The 19,987-nt window shown below is 52.0% G+C and overlaps 1 protein-coding gene across 1 annotated transcript in view; it reads right to left on the reverse strand.

The window, feature by feature from the left end:
- The window catches only part of FADS2 (fatty acid desaturase 2), a 35,279-nt gene that overhangs the window by 11,125 nt on the left and 4,167 nt on the right, over nt 1–19,987 (reverse strand). Inside the window, exons 2-5 of the mRNA XM_047775551.1 lie at nt 13,453–13,563; nt 11,337–11,534; nt 11,112–11,213; nt 3,688–3,813 (exon numbers count right to left, since the gene is read on the reverse strand). Coding sequence (XP_047631507.1) covers nt 3,688–3,813; nt 11,112–11,213; nt 11,337–11,534; nt 13,453–13,563 — 537 coding nt within the window. The remainder of the gene's footprint in view (nt 1–3,687; nt 3,814–11,111; nt 11,214–11,336; nt 11,535–13,452; nt 13,564–19,987) is intronic.

A 19,987-nucleotide genomic window follows, 5' to 3' on the forward strand; every position in this document is an offset into this window, starting at 1 on the left:
CCCACCCCACCCCGGCTCCGAAGGTCAGCCACTCTCATCCAGTGATGTCTGGTTCTGCTTGTTACAGCTGGGAGATCAAAGCATGTTACGGCTGGAGAAACCCCGGATGTCCTCTGGGCCAGTGCTCCCGGAGAGAGCCCTGAGATAGGAGTGACTGCCAAAATCACAGGGAGAGCCCGCAGTCGGGTGGCTGGGAGCAAAGCCAAGCCTGTCCCCGGGACATGCATCTTGGCATCAGCAGCCATGGCCACAGGGCCCAAGAGCCGTCAGAATCGATCCCTTTGTTCTGTGGGGCCTCCTGTGTCTCGGCAGGGGTCTCACCCATCCCCAGAACGTCGTCTGTTCTTTGCACAAGAGTGTCATTAAGATTGAGGCTGGCCTTGGAGAGGTCCCAGCCAGGGGGGACCCCAGACACTCTTGAACAACTTTCCAGAGGAGGAGGGACTAGAGATGCCCCCTGAGTGGCCAGATGGGTCTGGGGTTCTGGGGAGCTCGTGGGCCACAAAACAGGTTCCTGGGTCCTGCTCTAACCTCCTCCCGGGAACCAGGAAACAGGCCCAGACTTTGTCTGCGGGCTGTTCTGGCCCTAGACGGGAGCGCTCCCCTCCACGTCTCTGCCCTGCAGGTGAACCCACGGGACAGGCCTGGGTCCATAGGACCCTCTTGGGCTGGCCCAGCTCTTCTCGGGGGAGTGAGCACTCAGGGCAGCCCAGGTGGGCTGGAAGAGACCAGAAGTCCCCATAGAAGGACTCAGGCTGGGCGCACCTGGGGAGTTAAATTTTTTTTTTTTTTTTGGTCTTTTTGCCTTTTCTGGGGCTGCTCCCATGGCATATGGAGGTTCTCAGGCTAGGGGTCGAATCAGAGCTGTAGCTGCCAGCCTACACCAGAGCCACAGCTATGCAGGATCCGAGCCGCGTCTGCAACCTACACCACAGCTCACGGCAACGCCAGATCGTTAACCCACTGAGCAAGGGCAGGGACCGAACCCGCAACCTCATGGTTCCTAGTCGGATTCGTTAACCACTGCGCCACGACGGGAACTCCCCGGAAATAGTCTTAACTTAACCCATTGAGGAAGGCTGGGGATCGAACCTGCATCCTCATGGATCCTAGTCAGGCTTGTCACCACTGAGCCACAACGGGAACGGGGAGAAGGGTTTTAGAATGCACCAAGCCAGGAGGAGGGGCTTCTGGCTTCATAATTCATCAGGAAGCTGGAGGGAGCTAACAAACACACCTAGTGTCCAGCAGGTGGTAGCCCTGGGCAGGGCCCCTGCAGGACCGGGATTGCCCTGGCTGGGAGCCAGACAGTCTGGGTTTTGGACGGTGGTCCTGTCCTTTCTTGCTGTAACCTTGAGCAAATCATATCACCTCTCGGCCTTAGCTGTTCCATCTGTAAAATGGGTTTGATGACAGCTCCTGCCTCATGGTTGAGCAAGGATGAAGTGACGCCCCACATGCCATGCTCGGCTGTGCTGGGTCCAGTGAAAGTCAGCCTTCCTTTCCCCACCCTGCCTGGGGCTGCCAGCCTGGAGGACCCGCACCCCTCTCCCCTCCCACAGAAACCTCACCAGCCACAGGCAGAAAGCTCAGGCTGTGGGGGCCCCAGAGAGACCCAGGCAGACACAGCTTCCACTCGAGCACATCGAGGAGATGGCCGCACACGCAGGGCCTGCTTTGATGTGTCCTCTAGCCAAGGCTGAAGGGGACGCAGGCCCAAGGCAGTGGGAGGGGGAGCACTGCCAGCCCTGGTGGCCTGGCTTCCCGGAGGCCCACAACCCTGGACCCCAGCCAGTCCTGAACCCTCCTGTGTTCAGCCTGTTTCAGGGACCACGAGGCCCAGCTGAGGGGGTGCCAGGGGCATGTGCAGGGGACTTTTCAGCATCGGAACAAAATGTCTGAGGCCCGACAAGGGCCAGCCTTGTCCAGTCAGGGTTGGGGGAGGGGAGCAGAGGCCAAGCCCTGCCCCGCCTCTGGGAACTTGCAAACTGGAGCCGCAGAGGAATGAGAAGGACCAAGGCCAGCAGGCATGCGAGGACGGGCAGGAGTCCATCCCCAAGGCCCTGCGGAGGGCCACGGCCTCTCCGAGGGACTGACTTGGCCTGTTCCCCAAGGTGAAGCAAGAAGCCGGGAGGGTGAGGCTTGGCCAGGCCTCGGGACAGGGGGGAGCCTCCCAGAGGATGAAAAAGCAGGATCTCAGATGGGGGCGGGGGGGGGGGGGGCGGCGGCAGCAACCCTCACAGCTTTTGAGAGCCCTTGTCCAGAGCCAAGGGCATAAGGGCCTCATGGTCCCCCTTGGTGACGGGGGTGGCGGAGGGGAGCAGAACCAGGCTGCCCCCTGACGTCACCCCTATTTAATTCTGTTCTGGAAATTCCAGGAAGGTTATAAAAAACCCAAACCAGAAATGAGTGTGGAGCTATGACAAAGAATGTCTATTTTCATTATTTCCGAGGTTCTGGTGGTCTTCCCAGGAAGTTCAAAAGAATCCCCTGAAAAACAACCAGAATCGCAAGGAAACCTAAGTGGACATGAGCCGGATGTAAGATGTTGAAGCTGCAGTTTGGGTTTTTATGTTTTTCATTTTCATTTTTTATTTGTGGGCCCGAGGCACGGGAAAGTGCCCCATGCCAGGGATGGCACCTGAGCCACAGCAGTGACAAGGCCCAGTCCTTACCTGCTAGGCCACCAGAGAATGCCACATATCAATGACAAGTTCTCTGGTGGCCCAGCAGTTAAGAATCTGGCATGGCTGCTGCTGTGGCTCAAGTGCCATCCCCGGTCCAGGAACTTCCACACATCGCAGGCATGGTAAAAAGGAAATGCTTATAAGAGCTATGTTCTCTACTTATAATAAAAGGTAAACCCAGGAGTTCCCGTCATGGAGCAGCGGACACGAATCCGACAAGGAACCATGAGGTTGTGGGTTCGATCCCTGGCCTCGCTCAGTGGATTAAGGATCTGGCGTGGCCGTGAGCTGTGGTGTAGGTCGCAGATGTGGTTGGGATCCGGCGTTGGCTGTGGCTGGCATAGGCTGGCAGTACAGCTCCGATTCGACTCCTAGTCTGGGACCCTCCATATGCCACAGGTGCAGCCCCCCAAAGACAAAAAAAAGACAAATCAATCCATCAATAAATAAAAGGTAAACCAAGACAGAAACAAGTCAGTGCGACAGAGTGGGAGGAAATGGCCTGGCTGTCAGATCTGGCCTCGACTGGGGGCTAAAGGATGTGACTCTGTGACCCTGAGCTTGGGCCGTGAGTCCTCCCACTGAGCCTCATTTGCATCTCCGGTGAAGCAGGTGGGACCAGACCCGCTGGGATCCTCCTGCCTGCTTCGGGGACTGCGACTCTGCGAGTAAGGTTTCCTTGTGCTGGTCTTTGGGGACCAAGCTTGAGCCCTGGAATTGTGCCTTCCTGCTACACTGGAAGGAACAAGCCAGAAAATGTTCTTCCCCAGCCCAAGGGAGGCGGGGAGGCTGCTAAGGCGCTAACAAAGAGCTTCATCCATTATTTACGCAGGAGGCCAGGCCACTGAAATTCCAGCTTGAATGATTCAGGGCGCCCAGGAAAGGATTCCATGTAAACATCAGACACAGATGGGTCTGTTTGCTCCCCCGCCCCATCCCTCCCCTGAGCCCTGCGCAGGCCAAACACTCCCCAGATCCGCTCTGTCCCCTCCAGTCCTACCTCAACCGGCTGCCTTTCTCCCAGGACAAACACATGCAGCATGTTCACATCTGGATCCTTGCTAAAGATGTTGGGCTTGGCGTGATGCTGGAAGTGGCGATGGTTCCACCAGTTGGCAGAGGCACCCTGTGGGGGAAGGGAGGGGGGTGAGCTGTGCAGCCCTGGGGGGACCCACAAACAGCAGGCCCCACTCCTAGCACCTGCCGCATTCATGGCCAACTCCTCCATTACACACAGGGCTTTTGCCTGAACGCCTGAGCTTTTGGCCCTGCCAGTCCTGAGGCCAGAGCGCTGGCCAGCTCCTCAGCCAGAACTTCTGAATGGAGCCGGGTCCCTCCATCCCTTCAGGCCTATTTCCCAGGCCTAAGATGGTGCTGGTGATGGCTGGGAAGAGGCAGGTGTTTCAGCAGGTGTGGGGGAGTCTTCGCTCTCTGCCAACCCCAGGGGTGAGCCTCCACGCCCCTCACGTTGTCCAGAGAGGAGAACTTCTGTTTCGGGAACTGTAGGAAGTGGTCCCTGGGAGTTCCCATCATGGCTCAGTGGCTAACCAACCCAACTAGTATCCATGAGGACACAGGTTTGATCCCTGGCCCCACTCAGTGGGTTAAGGAGCCGGTGTTGCCGTGAGCTGTGGTGTAGGCCGGCGGCTACAGCTCCCATTTGACCCCTAGTCTGGGGACCTCCATATGCTACTGGTGTGGCCCTAAAAAGTCAAAAAAAAAAAAGGAAGTGGTCCCTATTCTATGACCGAGCATCTCACTCGTAGGTACCTACCCAAGAGCAATGAAAAACATGGTCACACACAACCTTGTACATGAATGTTTCCAGCAACATTTTGCTTTTGTTTTTGTTTTTGTTTTTGCTTTTTAGGGCCACACTCACAGCATATGGAGGTTCCCAGGCTAGGGGTCGAATCGGAGCTACAGCTGCCAGCCAAAGCCACAGCCACAGCCACAGCAACGCAGGATCCAAGCCGCATCTTCGACCTACACCACAGCTCACAGCAACGCCGGCTCCTTAACCCACTGAGCGAGGCCAGGGATCAAACCCACAACCTCATGGTTCCTAGTCGGATTCGTTAAGCACTGAGCCACAACGGGAACTCCTATGCTTGATTCCTTTTCTATGAAGGGTCCAGAACAGGGCAATCTATAGACACAGATGAGCAGTTGCCTAGTGCTGGGGCTGGGATGAGTTGGGTGGTGGGGACTACGCGGCATGGGATTTCTTTTCAGACTGACATTTGAAAGATGTTCCAAAATTGATCGTGATGGTGGTTGCACAGATCTGTGAATTTACACACTTTAAAGGGCAAATTGCACAGCATGTGAATTACATCATATCACATCGTAGGCCAGCAGCTGCAGTTCCAATTTGACCCCTCGCCTGGGAACTTCCATATGCTGTGGGTGAGGCTCTAAAAGAAAAAAAAATAAAAAAGCTTTAAGAAAAAAAAAAGGGGGGGCGGGGAGTTTCCTGGTGGTCTAGGGGTTAGGATTTGACACTCACTGCTGCAGCCCAGGTTCAATCGCTGGTGTGGGAACTGAGATCCCACGTCAAACCACTGTACGCTGAGGCCAAATAAATAAATAAATAAATAAATAAATAAAAATTTAAAAAAACAAACAAAAACGAAGACCATAGGTGGTCCTTGCTCTCAGAGGGCCCGCAGAGTAGCTGGCAAGAGACGGCCCAACAGCGAGACATGCCACTGCACTGAGGCATGACAGCTGAGGCATGTGATACCCAGACGGCTCAGGAAGGAATTAATAAGCAACTTCTAACACAAACAGCTAAGAGCTTGGATTCCAGCAGACAAGAAGAATTACGTAAGAATTTCCGTCAATGCCACAAATTACCTTCTTCCTTTCTCTCTGTCTCTCTCTCTTTTTCATTTGGTCTTTTTAGGGGTGCACCCTCAGCATATGGAGGTTCCCAGGCTAGGGGTTGAATCGGACCTGGAACTGCCAGCCTACACCACAGCCACAGCAACATGGGTTCTGAGCCATGTCTGCAACCTACACCACAGCTCACGACACCGCCGGATCTTTAATCCACTGGGTGAGGTCAGGGATCGAACCTGAGTCCTCAGAGATATGAGTTGGCTTCATTACCACTGAGCCACAACGGGAACTCCCCTTCATTCCTTCCTTCCTTCCTTCTGGCCACACCCGCAGCATAGAGAAGATCCGGGCCAGGGATTAGAACCGAACTGCCCCAACCCCAGCTCCTTTAACCAAATGCCCCGGGTCTGAGATTGAACCCACACCTCTGCAGTGACCTGAGCTGCTGCAATTGGGATTCGTAACCCACTGCGCCATGGTGGGAACATCCAATGAATTTCTGTCTCATCAGCTGGAGCTCCAGACACATTGAGGGCATGTCCTTCCACAGTCACCCAGTGACGCAAAGAGCAACTTTCCTGACCCTTCAGCTTGAGGACTTCACTGGTGAACGGTTGCCGGGTCAATCAATGCTCTGGCCAACTACAAAAAGGCCTAACTATAAAAACAAACATTTAACTTGGGAGGTGTTTTGGCACAAACGCAGTCTCTGGACACTCGGTCCGGGACAGGAACAGCTCTGAGCAGCTGTGACCTTTGCAGTGAACTCCCATAACCCCTGTAGGCAGGAGGGCCTCAAAACGCAACAGAGCCAAAAAAAAAAAAAAAAAGTCATCAAATGAGCTCAGAGGATCAGGAAATCAAATGACACACTTGCCTTTCCAGCCAAAGGGAACAAAATTCCTGGGATGAGTGCAATGGAGTCTCTGGCACAAAGAAATTAAGGGGCAGAGCACTTAAGCACGATGTTCAGAACACAGCAACAAGAGAAGTTTGCTGGAAGTTCCCGCTGTGGCTCAGTGATAACAAACCCAATTAGGATCCATGAGCACTCGGGTTCAATCCCTGGCCTTGCTGAGTGGGTTAAGGATCCAGTGTTGGCGTGAGCTATGGTGTAGGTTGCAGATGCGGCTTGGATCCAGAGTTTTTGTGGCTGTGGCGGAGGCCGGCAGCTGCAGCTCCAATTCGACCCATAGCCTGGGAACGTCCATGTGCCAAGGGTGTGGCTCTAAAAAGCAAAAAAAAAAAAAAAAAAAGAGAGAGAGAGAGAGAGAAGGAGAAGTTTGTTGAAAAAAAGAGAAAGAGGAGTTCCTGTCATGGCTCTGTGGTTAACGAATCCGACTAGGAACCATGAGGTTGAGGGTTCAATCCCTGGCCTTGATCAGTGGGTTAAGGATCCGGCGTTGCCATGAGCTGTGGTGCAGGTCACAGACGCTGCTTGGATCCCGCGTTGCTGTGGCTGTGGTGCAGGCCGGCGGCTACAGCTCCAATTCGACCCCTAGCCTGGGAACCTCCCTATGCCATGCGAGCGGCCCAAGAAAATGGAAAAAATACAAAAAAAAAGAGAGAGAGAGAGAGAAAGATACATACAAACATGTATATAAGGTACAAGTTTTTCTTTCGCTTCAGATTCCAAAATGGCCGAACAGAGTCCTACTCTATTTAAAATGTTGGTATTCTGTTCACGGTGGCCTTTTTTTTTTGCATTAATTTTGCTTTCTAAAACAGTATTGCATTGAACTGTTACTTATCTCAATTGCTGACTTTTTGGTGTCCCTTTAAATTCTGTGCCCCTGTGAAGTGCCTCACTTGCCTCACCCTAGTCCTGACCCTGGGGGCCCAAGATAAGATTGCGGGGTTCAAAGATTTCCATCTCCAGATGCAGAGGCTAGATGGTGCCAGGCCTGGGGGCTTGCATTGTATCCGAAGTACAAGGCCGAACAGAGGTGCGACCTCTCAGAACTTTCATTATACAAGACCTCCCTTGGGGGAGTTCCCGCCATGGCACAGTGGGTTAAGAATCAAACTGCAGTGGAGGTGCAGGTTCGCTTCCCCAGCGCAGTGGGTGAAAGGATCCAGTGTTGCCACAGCTGCGGCTTAGGTCACAGCTTGAGCTATGGCTCGGATTCAATCTCTGGCCTGAGATCTTCCATATGCCTCGGGTGGGGTCATAAAAAAAAAATGTCACCCTCGGGAGGAAATGTCCACTGGAAGGGACATGGACATGGGCTGAAGGAAGAGGGGGTGACGGGAGATGGAGGGCTCACGTGTAGAATCCTCCAGCAGCACAGGCTGACAGTAAAAAAAAAAAAAAAAAAAAGCAGCATAGGCTGACAGTTAAAAAAAAAAAAGCAGCACAGGCTCACACGTGGAATCCTCCAGCAGCTCAAGGCTCCCAGCACCCTGTTCAGTGCCCTCACCACACTGGGCTAAAATATCCCAGTTGGGAGTTCCCATCGTGGCACAGTGGTTAAGGAATCCGACTAGGAACCATGACGCTGCGGGTTCGATCCCTGGCCTTGCTCAGTGGGTTAAGGATCTGACGTTGCCGTGAGCTGTGGTGTAGGTTGCAGACGCGGCTCAGATCCCGCATTGCTGTGGCTGTGGCGTAGGCTGGCGGCTACAGCTCCGATTCGACCCCTAGCCTGGGAACCTCCATATGCCGTGGGTGCGGCCCTAGAAAAGGCAAAAAGACAAAAAATAAATAAATACAACATCCCAGTTGGCAGGGCACCTGAGGACCTCCCTGCAGCCAGATCTTTTTGTCCAAGCCAAGGGATCAGAAAAACAGCTGAGTCTTGTCTGCAGCTGTGCAGCCACTGGGAGCCGGAGCGCTTCCAGGAGAGCTCCGATGCGCCTTGCTCCAGCGCACCCCCTGGCTGAGCTGATGGACCGCATGGCTAGCTCGGCCACAGCTGGCTGGGGGCTGGCAAACGACGCGTGGAACCCCCGTCCCTGACCTCCTGTAGGCTCCGAGCCCACGCGCTCTGTCACCCCAGAGTTGAGATGTCAGGAGCCCATGTTCGAGACGGAGGCCAGTCCTCTGTCCTGCCCTCCTCTTCCATCCGACACAAGAGCTGTGTTCCAGGGGCCCTTCAAGGACGGAGGGGCCTCAGATCCTCCTGGCTCCCACCCAGAATCTAGAAGCAGGACACAGTCCATCTTTGGGAACAGTGTGGGGATCATGCGGGTCGGGAGTGAAACGTTCCTTTGCTACAAAGGAGGGTTTTCTCCACCAGAAAAGGATATAAAAATGAAACAACGCGTTCTACTCTATGCATCCTTCACCCCTAGAATTCTGGAAAGAAACCAGGTTCTCAGACAGCTCCAGGCTCAGGGTCAGGCAAACTGCTTGCCGAGGAACTGGTTGGTTACTAGTTCAGCAGTATAGTTCATCCCCCACCAGACTGGAGCTGGCAAACCAAGGGCTGGATTGCGAGGGTCGGGTCGCAGGGGGATAAGCCCAACCCAGACTCCTAGCTCTTCCCAAGCCAAGCTGGGGAGGGATGGGCATCTCCAGGACACAGTCTTTTTTAGGAAGTAGCTGGATGCTGTTGGAGTGGGGCTGGGGTGAAAGGTGAGATCTGTTTCAAAGTGAGAGTTGGCAAGGAGATAGCTTATCAGATCAACCCAAGGTCACGGGCAAGTCCAGCCCGAACTTGCCTGAGCAATAATGCTTTTGCAGGTTTGCCTCCTGGTCCGGAGGTTTTTTTTTTTTTAGGGCCACACCCGAGGCATCTCGAAGTTCCCAGACTAGGGGTTGAATCGGAGCTGCAGCTGCCCACCTACTCCACAGCCACAGCAACATCAGATCCCAGCAGAGTCTGCAACCTACAGCAATGCTGGCTCCTTAACCCACTGAGCAGGGCCTGGGATTGAACCTGTATTCTTATGGATATTCATCGGATTCATTATCGCTGAGCCACAACAGGAACTCCCAACCTTATCTTCTGAATTTGAAACACCTCTTGTCCTTTGGCTTAGCTGATCATTAACTGTTTTCTTTTTTGGAGTTTCCACTGTGGCGCAACAGCATCAGTAGTGTCTTGGGACCGCTGGGACGAAGTTTGATTCCTGGCCAGCAAAGCGGGTTAGGGATCTGGCGTTGCCACAGCTGCAGCTTAGGTAACAGCCTTGGCTCAGATCTGATCCTTGGCCCAGGAATTCCATATGCCTTGGGGTGACCAAAAAAGGAAAACAAACCAATCTTTTTCTTTTTTGGCCGCTCCCCAGCATACGGAGTTCCCAGGCCAGGGATCAGATCTGAGCCACAATGGCTGCATCCTTAACCTGCTGTGCCGGGCCAGGGATCAAACCTGCAGCCCAGAGCTCTGGAGACACCACAGTGGGAACTCCTGATTTAACTTTGGATGTCCCTTATCTAAAGACTTAGACGATGACAGTATTTCTTTTTCGTGCCCCATCTATTTCCAAAGCACAGTGGAGACGGCTTCTGAGAAGGGACTCATATGTAACAGAATGGTTAAAATAAAGATAAAAGCAAGTAAAGGGCAGGCAGTGGGAGGGGAGGATGCATAAGGAAGATGCGTATTTGGGGTAGTTGCTGTTTCTTGTTTTGCTCTGTTTCCTGGCATCCGAGGGGGAAAAAAAGAGAAACGGGACATATTAAATAGCAAGCTTACCTGGTGGAGGGAAGCACACTGATTTATCAAGAGAGGCTGCTTTTTCAGATGCAAACTATTACATATAGATGGATAAACAAGGTCCTACTGTATAGCCCAGGAACTGTGTTCAATTAAACCATAATGGAAAAGAATATGAAAAAGGATGTATACATATGTATAACGGAATCACTTTGCTGTACAGCAGAAATTAACACAACATCGTAAACCAACTTTACTGCAGTGAAATAAATTTTCTATAAAAAGAGAGGCGGTTTTTTTTTTTTTTTTGGCTGCGCCTACGGCAAAGTTCTAGGGGCCAGGGATGAACCCACGCCACAGAAGGCACCCAAGCCGCTGTAGTGACAATGCCAGATCCTTAAACCACTGTGCCACAGGAAACTCCCGAGAGACTGCTTTTCAGTGGCCCCAAACTAAAAGGAATTTATTCTTAAGTCCTTCGGTAAGGACTATTCAATTAAGAAGCATGTGCTTGGAGTTCCCGTTGTGGCTCAGTGGTTAACAAATCCGACTAAGAACCATGAGGTTTGGGGTTTGACCCCTGGCCTTGCTCAGTGGGTTCAGGATTTGGCCTTGATCAGTGGGTTAAGGGTCCGGCCTTGCTGTAAGCTGTGGTGTAGTTCGCAGACGCAGATCTGGCCGCCAGCTGTAGCTCCGATTCGACGCCTAGCCTGGGAACCTCCCTATGCCACCAGTGCAGCCCCAAAAAGCATTAAAAAAAAAAAAAAAAAGCATGTGCCTGTTTTTATAATGAGTACACTGGTTTTGTGTGTCTAACATGGTCAGGAGGCAGGGCTTGGAAGTTCAGAGAAGTGGAGAACTGGCAGGTCCTGTGGCCCAATCCAGCAGACATTGTCCTGACTGGTCTGAGTGAAGCGAGGGGACAGTGCCCCACTGCTAACTGATGGGAAGGGTGCCCAGGGCGGCTGACATTTACCTTTAAGTGGCCAATGATGAACTTGTGGACGATGTGGTTCCACGTGGATTTCTTGTAAACAGAGAGATGGCCGTAATCGTGCTGCAGCCACCCAGCTTGGGCCTGGGGAAAGAGGGCCAGGGAGGTTTGCCCAGCATCAGCACCCAGGCCTCTTCGAGCGGCGGTGGGGGGGGGGGGAGCCAGGGGACAGGGGCTTTGCATGGCAGGTGAGGGGTCACACCTCACCTGAGAGGTAGCAAGGATGAAGGCCGTCATGAGGGTTGGGATCCAGCCATTGCCAAAGTAAGAGATGGTGAACCAGGCAATAATTTCCATGACAATGATGTGGGCCAGGAGGAGGAAGAAGAACAGGTGGTTGCTCTCGAACAGGTTCATGTCCTCGGCGGTCTTCTTCAGGGCCCGGAAGTCCTCGGTGATCTCAGACTGTTGAGCCAGAACATAGGGAAGGGGTCAGCAGGCCAGCCGCTCCAGAGGGGACCTGTCCACACACCTGAGCCCCCACAGGAGCCTGGCCCCGTGCACTGTAAAGGCTGCTGTCGCCACATGCCTACCTGGGCCTGGCGCTGTCCTAGAACTGCCCATTTGTCCACAGCCAGTTCAGTAACAGAGAAAGGATGCAACTAGGAGTTCCCGTCGTGGTGCAGGGGAAACAAATCCGACTAGGAACCATGAGGTTGAGGGTTCGATCCCTGGCCTCGCTCAGTGGGTTAAGGCTCCAGCACTGCCGTGAGCTGTGGTGTAGGTTGTAGACATGGCTTGGATCTGGCATTGCTGTGGCTCTGGCGTAGGCCGGCAGCTGTAGCTCCGATTAGACCCTTAGCCTGGGAACCTCCATATGCCGCAGGTGTGTCCCTAAAAAGCAAAAAAAAAAAAGGCTGCAACTCAAAAGCTTGCATTTTTACACACCCACGTTCACAGCAGCATTATTTGCCATAGACGAAAGGCAGAAACAACCCAAATAGCCAGTGATGGATGGATAGCTAAGCAAAACGTGGTCTCTAGGAGTTCTCATCATGGTGAAGCGGAAAGAATCCAACTAGGAACCATGAGATTGGGAGTTCAATCCCTGGCCTTGCTCAGTGGGTTAAGGCTCCAGCCTTGCCGCGAGCTGTGGTGTAGGTCGCAGACGTAGATTTGGCGTGGCTGTGGCTATGGTGTAGGCCAGCAGCTGTAGCTCTGATGAGACTCCTGGCCTGGGAACCTCCATATGCCGTGTGTCCAGCTCTAAAAAGCAAAAAAAAAAAAAAAGGTCTCTATATACAGTGGACTATTATTCAGCCTTCAAAAAGAAGATAATTCTGACACGTGCTACAAATGAGGGAACCCTCAAGACCCTGAGCTAAGTGAAACTAAGCCAGACACGAACAAATACTTCTGAACCCCTTTCTATGAGGGACCTAGAATAGGCAAATTCATCAGCAGAAAGAATAGTGTTGACCAGGGGTGGGCGGGCAGGGGCGGCGGGGGCAGCTGGGTGATTAATGTTTAATGGGGACAGAATCTCGGTTTGAGATGATGAAAAAGTTTCAGAGATGGATGGTGGTGATGGTTGCATAACAATGCGAACGAACTCAAAGTCACTGAACTGTGCCCTTAAAAAAAGGTTAAGATAGCAAATGCTATGTCTCTTTTACTATGATTTTTTTTTTGTCTTTTTGCCTTTCCTAGGGCCGCTCCCGCAGCACACGGAGGTTCTCAGGCTAGGGGTCGAATCCGAGCTGTAGCCACTGGCCTACGCCAGAGCCACAGCAACACAGGATCCGAGCCGAGTCTGCAACCTACACCACAGCTCACGGCAACGCCAGATCCGGAATCCACTGAGCAAGGGCAGGGATCGAACCCGCCACCTCATGGTTCCTAGTCGGATTTGTTAACCACTGCGCCACAACGGGAACTCCGATTTTCTTTTTTTTTTTTTTAATTATATTTTCCACTCCCTGACATGCACCACTTGTTCTGGGCACTCTATTAGGCAGAAAATGACTGGGTGGTCAGGGAGATGAGAGCATCAATGGGAGAGAGAAAGCAGCTAGTAGGGAGGGGCAGGGCAGGAGCGGGAGAAAGGCCAGATACAACATTGGGGGCTGGGCAAGAGGGAAAGACCTTGTGCCCAGCCTGGCACTGCAGAGGCCCCAGAGGTGGGGAAGCTGGGAATGAATGACTCCAAGGGGTGGGGGGGGGCAACAGAGGCTGGCATCCTCCCTGAAGCCCAGGAGATGCGTAGTGGCTCCCCCTGGACTGACACAAAGGCTCCTTTGCCCCACGCCACCATGCGCTCTCCGTGTCTGGGTTGGGGACCCCCTCACCCACCCTTCCTTGAGGGTCTCCTTCTCCGACTCACGTTCTTGATGCGATCCTGGCTGGGCTCCTCCGGGGCCAGCTCTCCGATCAACAGAGGCTTCATGAACTTGCGCACTAAATCAAGGTCGCGGTGGAAGGCGAAGAAGGCATCCTGGGGAGCAGGGGGGCAGGTGGTGAGCGGGAGACCCTAACTCCGCCAGTCTCTGCCAGCGCCTTCGCCCCAGAGAGAGCAGGGCTCGTCAGCGGAAGCGCTGTCGCACTCAGACACCAAGACACCATCCGAGGCCTCAGCGATCCAGTCCCACATGCGCTCAGCCTCATCCTGGAAGGTCCCTCGGATGGAGACCCTACTTGGAGCTCCGCCCTGAGGAAGGGCCGCTAAGTTTTAGGAAAACTACAGAGACCTGCCGGCTACTGCTGGGCTCCTTCCAAGAAGATGCAGCCCACGGGCACCAGGCTGGGCAGGGTCAGGTTCCAAAGTCTCTGAGGGCTCCTCTGCGGGCTGCCTGGTTCCAGGGCCAACCGCACCACCATCCCCCCTCCCACGCCTCCCCCCCCCCCACCCCCGCCTTCCCGGGCCACCACTGTCAAGGAAACCAACAGGGCTGGAGCCTGCCACAGCAGGCAAAGTGTGCTTAGACCATGTTAAACCAAAAGCTAATGACATGGAATCAACCTACAAGTCCACTGATAGATAACTGGATTAGGAAGGTGTAGGATATACCCAATGGAATACTACTCAGCCATAAAAAAGAACAAAATAATGCCATGTGCAGCAACATGGATGGAACTAGAGACTCTCATCCTGAGTGAAGTAAGTCAGAAAGAGAAAGACAAACCCCATATGATATCACTTATATCTGGAATGGAATATACGGCACAAAGGAAACTTTCCAAAGAAAAGAAACTCATGGACTTGGAGAATAGACTTGTGGTTGCCCTGGGGGGAGAGGGAGGGAGTGGGATGGATTGGAAGCTTGTGGTTAATAGATGCAGACAATTGCCTTTGGAATGGATTAGCAATGGGATCCTGCTGTGTAGCACTGGGAACTCTGTCTAGTCACTTCTGATGGAGCATGGGAATGGGAGAAAAAAGAATGGATATGTGTATGTGTAACTGGGTCACCATGCACTACAGTAGAAAAAATATATATATAAATAAATGATAAAAAAAAAAGGCTAATGCAGAATTACTTAAAATTCATTTCCGGGGGAAAAAGCTTTTTCCTATCTTTCTTTATTCTTTTCTTTTTCTCTTTTTATAGGGCTGCATCTGTGACATTTGGAAGTTCCCGGGCTAGAGCTCCTACACCACAGCTCATGGCAATGCCGGATCCTTAACCCACTGAGCAAGGATGGGGATTGAACCCGCATCTTCATGGTTCCTAGTCAGGTCGCTGAGCCACAACGGGAACTCCTTTTTCATATTTTTATTTATTTTTCAATTTACTTTTTATTTTTCCTATTTTTAAAAGGTATGGAAGTAATTATGAGGACTATGAAAACATGTTTATGCAAAGCTCTAAACTATCAGGTGTCAAGACGGCATTAAGCTTCACTTTGTTACTTCTCAAATTTTCTCTAACATTGCTGTATCGCTTTTAAAATAAAAAAAAATTAATGTTGCAGTCTTTTCATCTTTTTTTTTCCCTCACATTATAAAGTAATGTGCAGGAGTTCTTCTTGTGGCACAGTGGAAACAAACCTGAGTGGTATCCATGAGGATGCGGGTTTGATCCCTGGCCTCGTTCAGTAGCTTAAGGATCCAGCATTGCCGTGAGCTGTGGTGTAGGTCACAGATGTGGTTCAGATCCTGTGTTGCTGTGGCTGTGGCGTAGGCCAGCAGCGGTAGCTCCAATTCGACCCCTCGCCTGGGAACTTCGATATGCCGGGAGTGCAGCCCTAAAAAGCAAAACAACAAAATAAATAATAGAATAGAATAGACTAAAAATAATGTGCATAGTTTTGGAAAATTTAGAAAAGGTACAGAGGGAGTTCCCTCCGTGGCTCAGTGGGTAATGAACCTGACTAGGAACCATGAGGTGGCGGGTTCGATCCCCGGCCTTGCTCAGTGGATTGGGGATCTGGCATTGCCGTGAGCTGTGGGGTAAGTCGCAGAAGCGGCTCGGATCTGGCATTGCTGTGGTTGTGGTGTAGGCCGGCAGCTACAGCTCTGATTCGACCCCTAGCCTGGGAACCTCCATGTGCTGCAGGTGCGGCCCTAGAAAAAGACAAAAAAAAAAGGAAAAAAAGAAAGAAAATGCACAGAGAATAAAGGGGAAAATAAGTGTCATCCGGAGAATGACTGTTGCTAATGTTGCTCAATATTTTCCCCATGTTTTTAATACATGCTCTGTATATTACATGGAACAAATGCAGCATCTCCGTTAGAGATGAGCTGACAACAGGCCCGCCTGATGATGTCCCAGGGATGAACCATGTTTCCTGGTACCAAACCAAGCAGCAAGGAACCCCTGAAACTAATGTAATATTGTACCTCAACTATATTTCAATTTACGAACATTTTTTAAAAACCCGATTTGAGACTTTATAGAAGAGAGGAACAAGTCTAACCACACCATGAGAAGCGATCAGAAAAATCAACGTAGGGGGAAAAACGTGAAAGGCAGGTGTGTTTGGGGATGTGTCTAGGTTTAAAAAGCCAGAAAAAGATACAACAACAAGGTGTTAAAAACTGAAAGGCTTGATGTGAAAGGCTCCCCTTTGGAGAGGAAAAAAAAAACCAAAAACCACTCAGCAGTTTTCCAAGACATTTTGGGGGGTTGAATGAGAAAATTTGGATAGAGCCTGGATATCTGATCGTATTAAAGAATCACTGCCAATTTTCTTCAAAGTAACTAAGGTAATTATGTCACCGAATGTGCCTATTGTGAAGGGGCAGAATATGCAATTTAGGAGTTCCCGTTGTGGCGCAGTGGTTAACGAATCCGACTAGGAACCATGAGGTTGCGGGTTCGGTCCCTGCCCTTGCTCAGTGGGTTAACGATCTGGCGTTGCCGTGAGCTGTGGTGTAGGTTGCAGACGCGGCTCGGATCCAGCGTTGCTGTGGCTCTGGCGTAGGCCGGCGGCTACAGCTCTGATTAGACCCCTAGCCTGGGAACCTCCATATGCCGAAGGAGCGGCCCAAAGTAATAGCAAAAAGGCAAAAAAAAAAAAAAAGAATATGCAATTTATTTTCATGTGATTTTCATAAGATTCAGCCAAAGACAACGCTTATATGCGTAAAGAGGAAGGTAAACACGGGCAAATGTTGAGAGACATGAATGGTGGTTGAGGACACACAGGTGCTTGATTCTGTCAACCTTGCTGTGTTTGGGGAATTCTCAAAAAAAACTTTTTTTTTTGTCTTTTTGCCTTTTCTAGGGCCGCTTCCCGCAGGCATATGGAGGTTCCCAGGCTAGGGGTCCAATCGGAGCTGAAGCCGCCGCTGGCAACGCGGGATCTGAGCTGCATCTGCAACCTACACCACAGCTCACGGCAACGCTGGATCCTTAACCCACTGAGCAAGGCCAGGGATCAAACCCACAACCTCATGGTTCCTAGTCGGATTTGTTAACCACTGTGCCACAACGGGAACTCTTGGAATTCTCAAAATTAAAAAAAAAAAAAAAAAAAAGGAGGAAGATGCTGACAACTCATTCCAGCTCCCACCCAAGTATCTCCCAACGGTAACTGCCAGGCTTCTCTGGTTCCCTGGCATCAAGCCCTTTTGCCCGGGTTTTGTTCTATTTGTGTCCAGAACAGACTGACAAAGCAACACTTTTTATGCAGAGGCAAACTGGGCCCAGAGTCTTTAAAACATGTCAGTGCAGCCCCCCCTCACCGAGGAGGAAATTTGGATGGCAGCAGGGGATGAAAACAAGTCTATTTTCAGAGAAGAGAGAGGGCTGCTGCTCCAGGACCCTGAGCAGACAGCAAGACGCCTGGGGTTCACTCTGGCCTCAGACTCCTCTACGAGGGAGGATCCCCAGCTCTGGGAGAGGGCCCATCAGGACTCTCCAAAGTCAGGGCCCAAGCCTGGGTGGCAGGGTGGTAACCACAGCTGCCTTCCAAAGTCAGAGTGGAAAAGGGACCTCTCGCTGGGCCTCCTCACGTGACACCATGGCTTTTGAGAGGCCAAGGGGAAGTTCTTGGTAAGGCAGTTTCCCGAGGCAGGACTGATAATAAGAAAATACTGACTCTCTACCCCACACTGGGAGGAAGTCTGCGAGGGCTTTCACCTCACCTCCAGGTCACAGCCAGGTAACGCCTCCAAGCCTAAGTCTGGGCTGAGGAACTGTTAGAGCTGACAATCTCCTGTCCTGACCGAGGCCACCCCTGGGCCACATCCAGAGGGCTCTTGGGCAGCCTCCTCTCCCCGAGGCCAAGGGAGAAGGGTCATGCGCCAAGTGGGGGCCCAGAGTTGTTTCTACATCTGCCCTGAAGCCTCCAAGCCCCACGTTACAGAGGGAGGCCCTGGAATGCAGGAAGGTCATGTTCAAGGGGCAGGGGCAGGGCCAGGATCAAAGCCAGGTTCACCCTGAAGTAAGAGGTCCATGGGCCCCTGGGCTGAGAACCGCTGGGACTTAGGCTGAGGCAAGTGGGCCTGGCTTCTCTTTGACACCTTCAAGGAGAAAGTTAATGGCAGGAGCTGAGCTCTGCTGGAGTAAAAAGGTAAGATGATCACATCACTCACCCCTGCGGTCAAAGAGACCTCCCCAGTTACACCTGCGCAGGAAGACTCCTGGGGTCAGAAACGGAGGGGACGCCAGGCCACAATAAGTCCTGAGAGTTTCCCAGAACCCTTTGCTCTGGAATCCATCTTGGCCAAAAGATGTGGATGCATAGTGGGGAGGGACCCGGGTCCGGGGAGTTGTGAGCAATAAAAGAAGATGATTGGCCAAAGGAAAACAAAGATTTGGAAGAATATGAGTCCAATATAAGCGATTTAAACCACCTCTCTGGCATGGTCTTCATTCAAGAGGACACCCACAACCTCGCCCCTCTTTTGGAAGTGTGTTACGGCTTTGCTTCTGTCTTCGAGAAACAGACTACTTCTCCATGTGTTTTCCCACATGTTGTGCTGTTTCTAACAATAGACTTGTTTTTATAATCTTTGCCTCTTTGGAATAGTCTTGCTTTCAGCAGAGGGCAAGAACCAGGGCAATCATGCTCTCAGCCTCTAGCTCGTCTTGTGGCTGGGATGCTTGGTTTTTACCCAGACGGCCCAGGTTCAATTCCTGAGCAGAGAATGAAGATCTCACTTGAAGCCATCACTCACTGCTCTCTCTCTGTGATCAACCCAACCCAGGCTGCATCCCCACAAGCCTCAAGCACGTCTAGAAAGCCAAGCTCTTGAATTGTCTCATTGGCCATGGCAGGTCTGGCGGCTTTGCCAGCAGGCCTGATGGAACTCACCCTTGAATCCACAGAGTACGTTTCCACACCGGGGCCTGTGGCTCTTCCTTCTGCTTGGAGTCCTGCTCCTGCAGCATCCCATGGCTGGCTCCCCCTCACCCCAATCTGAAAGAGCCATCCTCCAGCCCCACACTTTCTGGAACATCACCTTGTTTTAGCTTCTTCATAACAGTAATCAAAATCCCCAGTTATATCATCTGCTCATTTTTTTTTGGGAGGGGGAGCCACACCCACGGCATATGGAGGTTGCCAGGCTAGAGGTCGAATCAGAGCTAGAGCTGCCAGCCTACACCACAGTAACCCAGAATCCAAGCCAGAATCTGCAACCTACACCACAGTTCACGGCAACACCAGATCCTTAACCCACTGAGCAAGGCCAGGGATCGAACCCATGTCCTCATGGATACTAGTTGGATTCATTTCAGCTGAGCCACAACAGGAACTCCTGCTCATTTCTTTATTGCCTGTCTCCCCAACAGGAAATATAAGCTCCACCAAAGGGCCAGCCCTGGCTCATTCACTGTAGTAACCCCAGCGCCACCAGCAATGCCTAACAGGCTCACAGGACCCCACCGCTGTGCCCTGTCTCAGCCCAGGTGACGTCACCATTGGCCATTTTGCACAACCAGGCTTCTGGCTTCTGCCACATCATCACCGTCTCTGGCATCCACACCTTGGTGGCTGAGGTTAGGCAGGTCAGAGCCACGGGCTTTGTGCACGTGAGCCAGAATCTTTATCAAATTCTGCGAGGCAGGTCCAGTTTTTTAGCGATGAGAAAAGAGGCTGATGGAGGGCAAGCTACCTGTCCCCAGTCACACTCCAGGTCACCTAACGAGAGTTTTTCCACTGTGGATCAAAATGAGCTTCCTGCTCCTAAGAGCTGAGCATGTTCTGAGTCTCCCGGTTCCGAGTATTTCACACAGGCCTCACGAACTTACCAAAGGTTCCCAACAGGTGCTCGGTTACAGAAACGTCCAGCTGGCGCAAGGGAGGCCAAGGGGCAAGGCAGGACACAGCCCAGCCAAATGTTGACTCTGGCACGAGAATTGGAAGCAGCCTCCTGCCTTATCTGACGGAGAGCTTGGAGCCAACAACTTTTCAGGAAGAAGGCCTGGGATGCAGGTGAAGGCAGCCAACAGTTGGGAGTAGAGGGGACC

This window comes from Phacochoerus africanus, chromosome 4, assembly GCF_016906955.1.
Source record: "Phacochoerus africanus isolate WHEZ1 chromosome 4, ROS_Pafr_v1, whole genome shotgun sequence".
Lineage (NCBI taxonomy): Eukaryota > Metazoa > Chordata > Mammalia > Artiodactyla > Suidae > Phacochoerus > Phacochoerus africanus.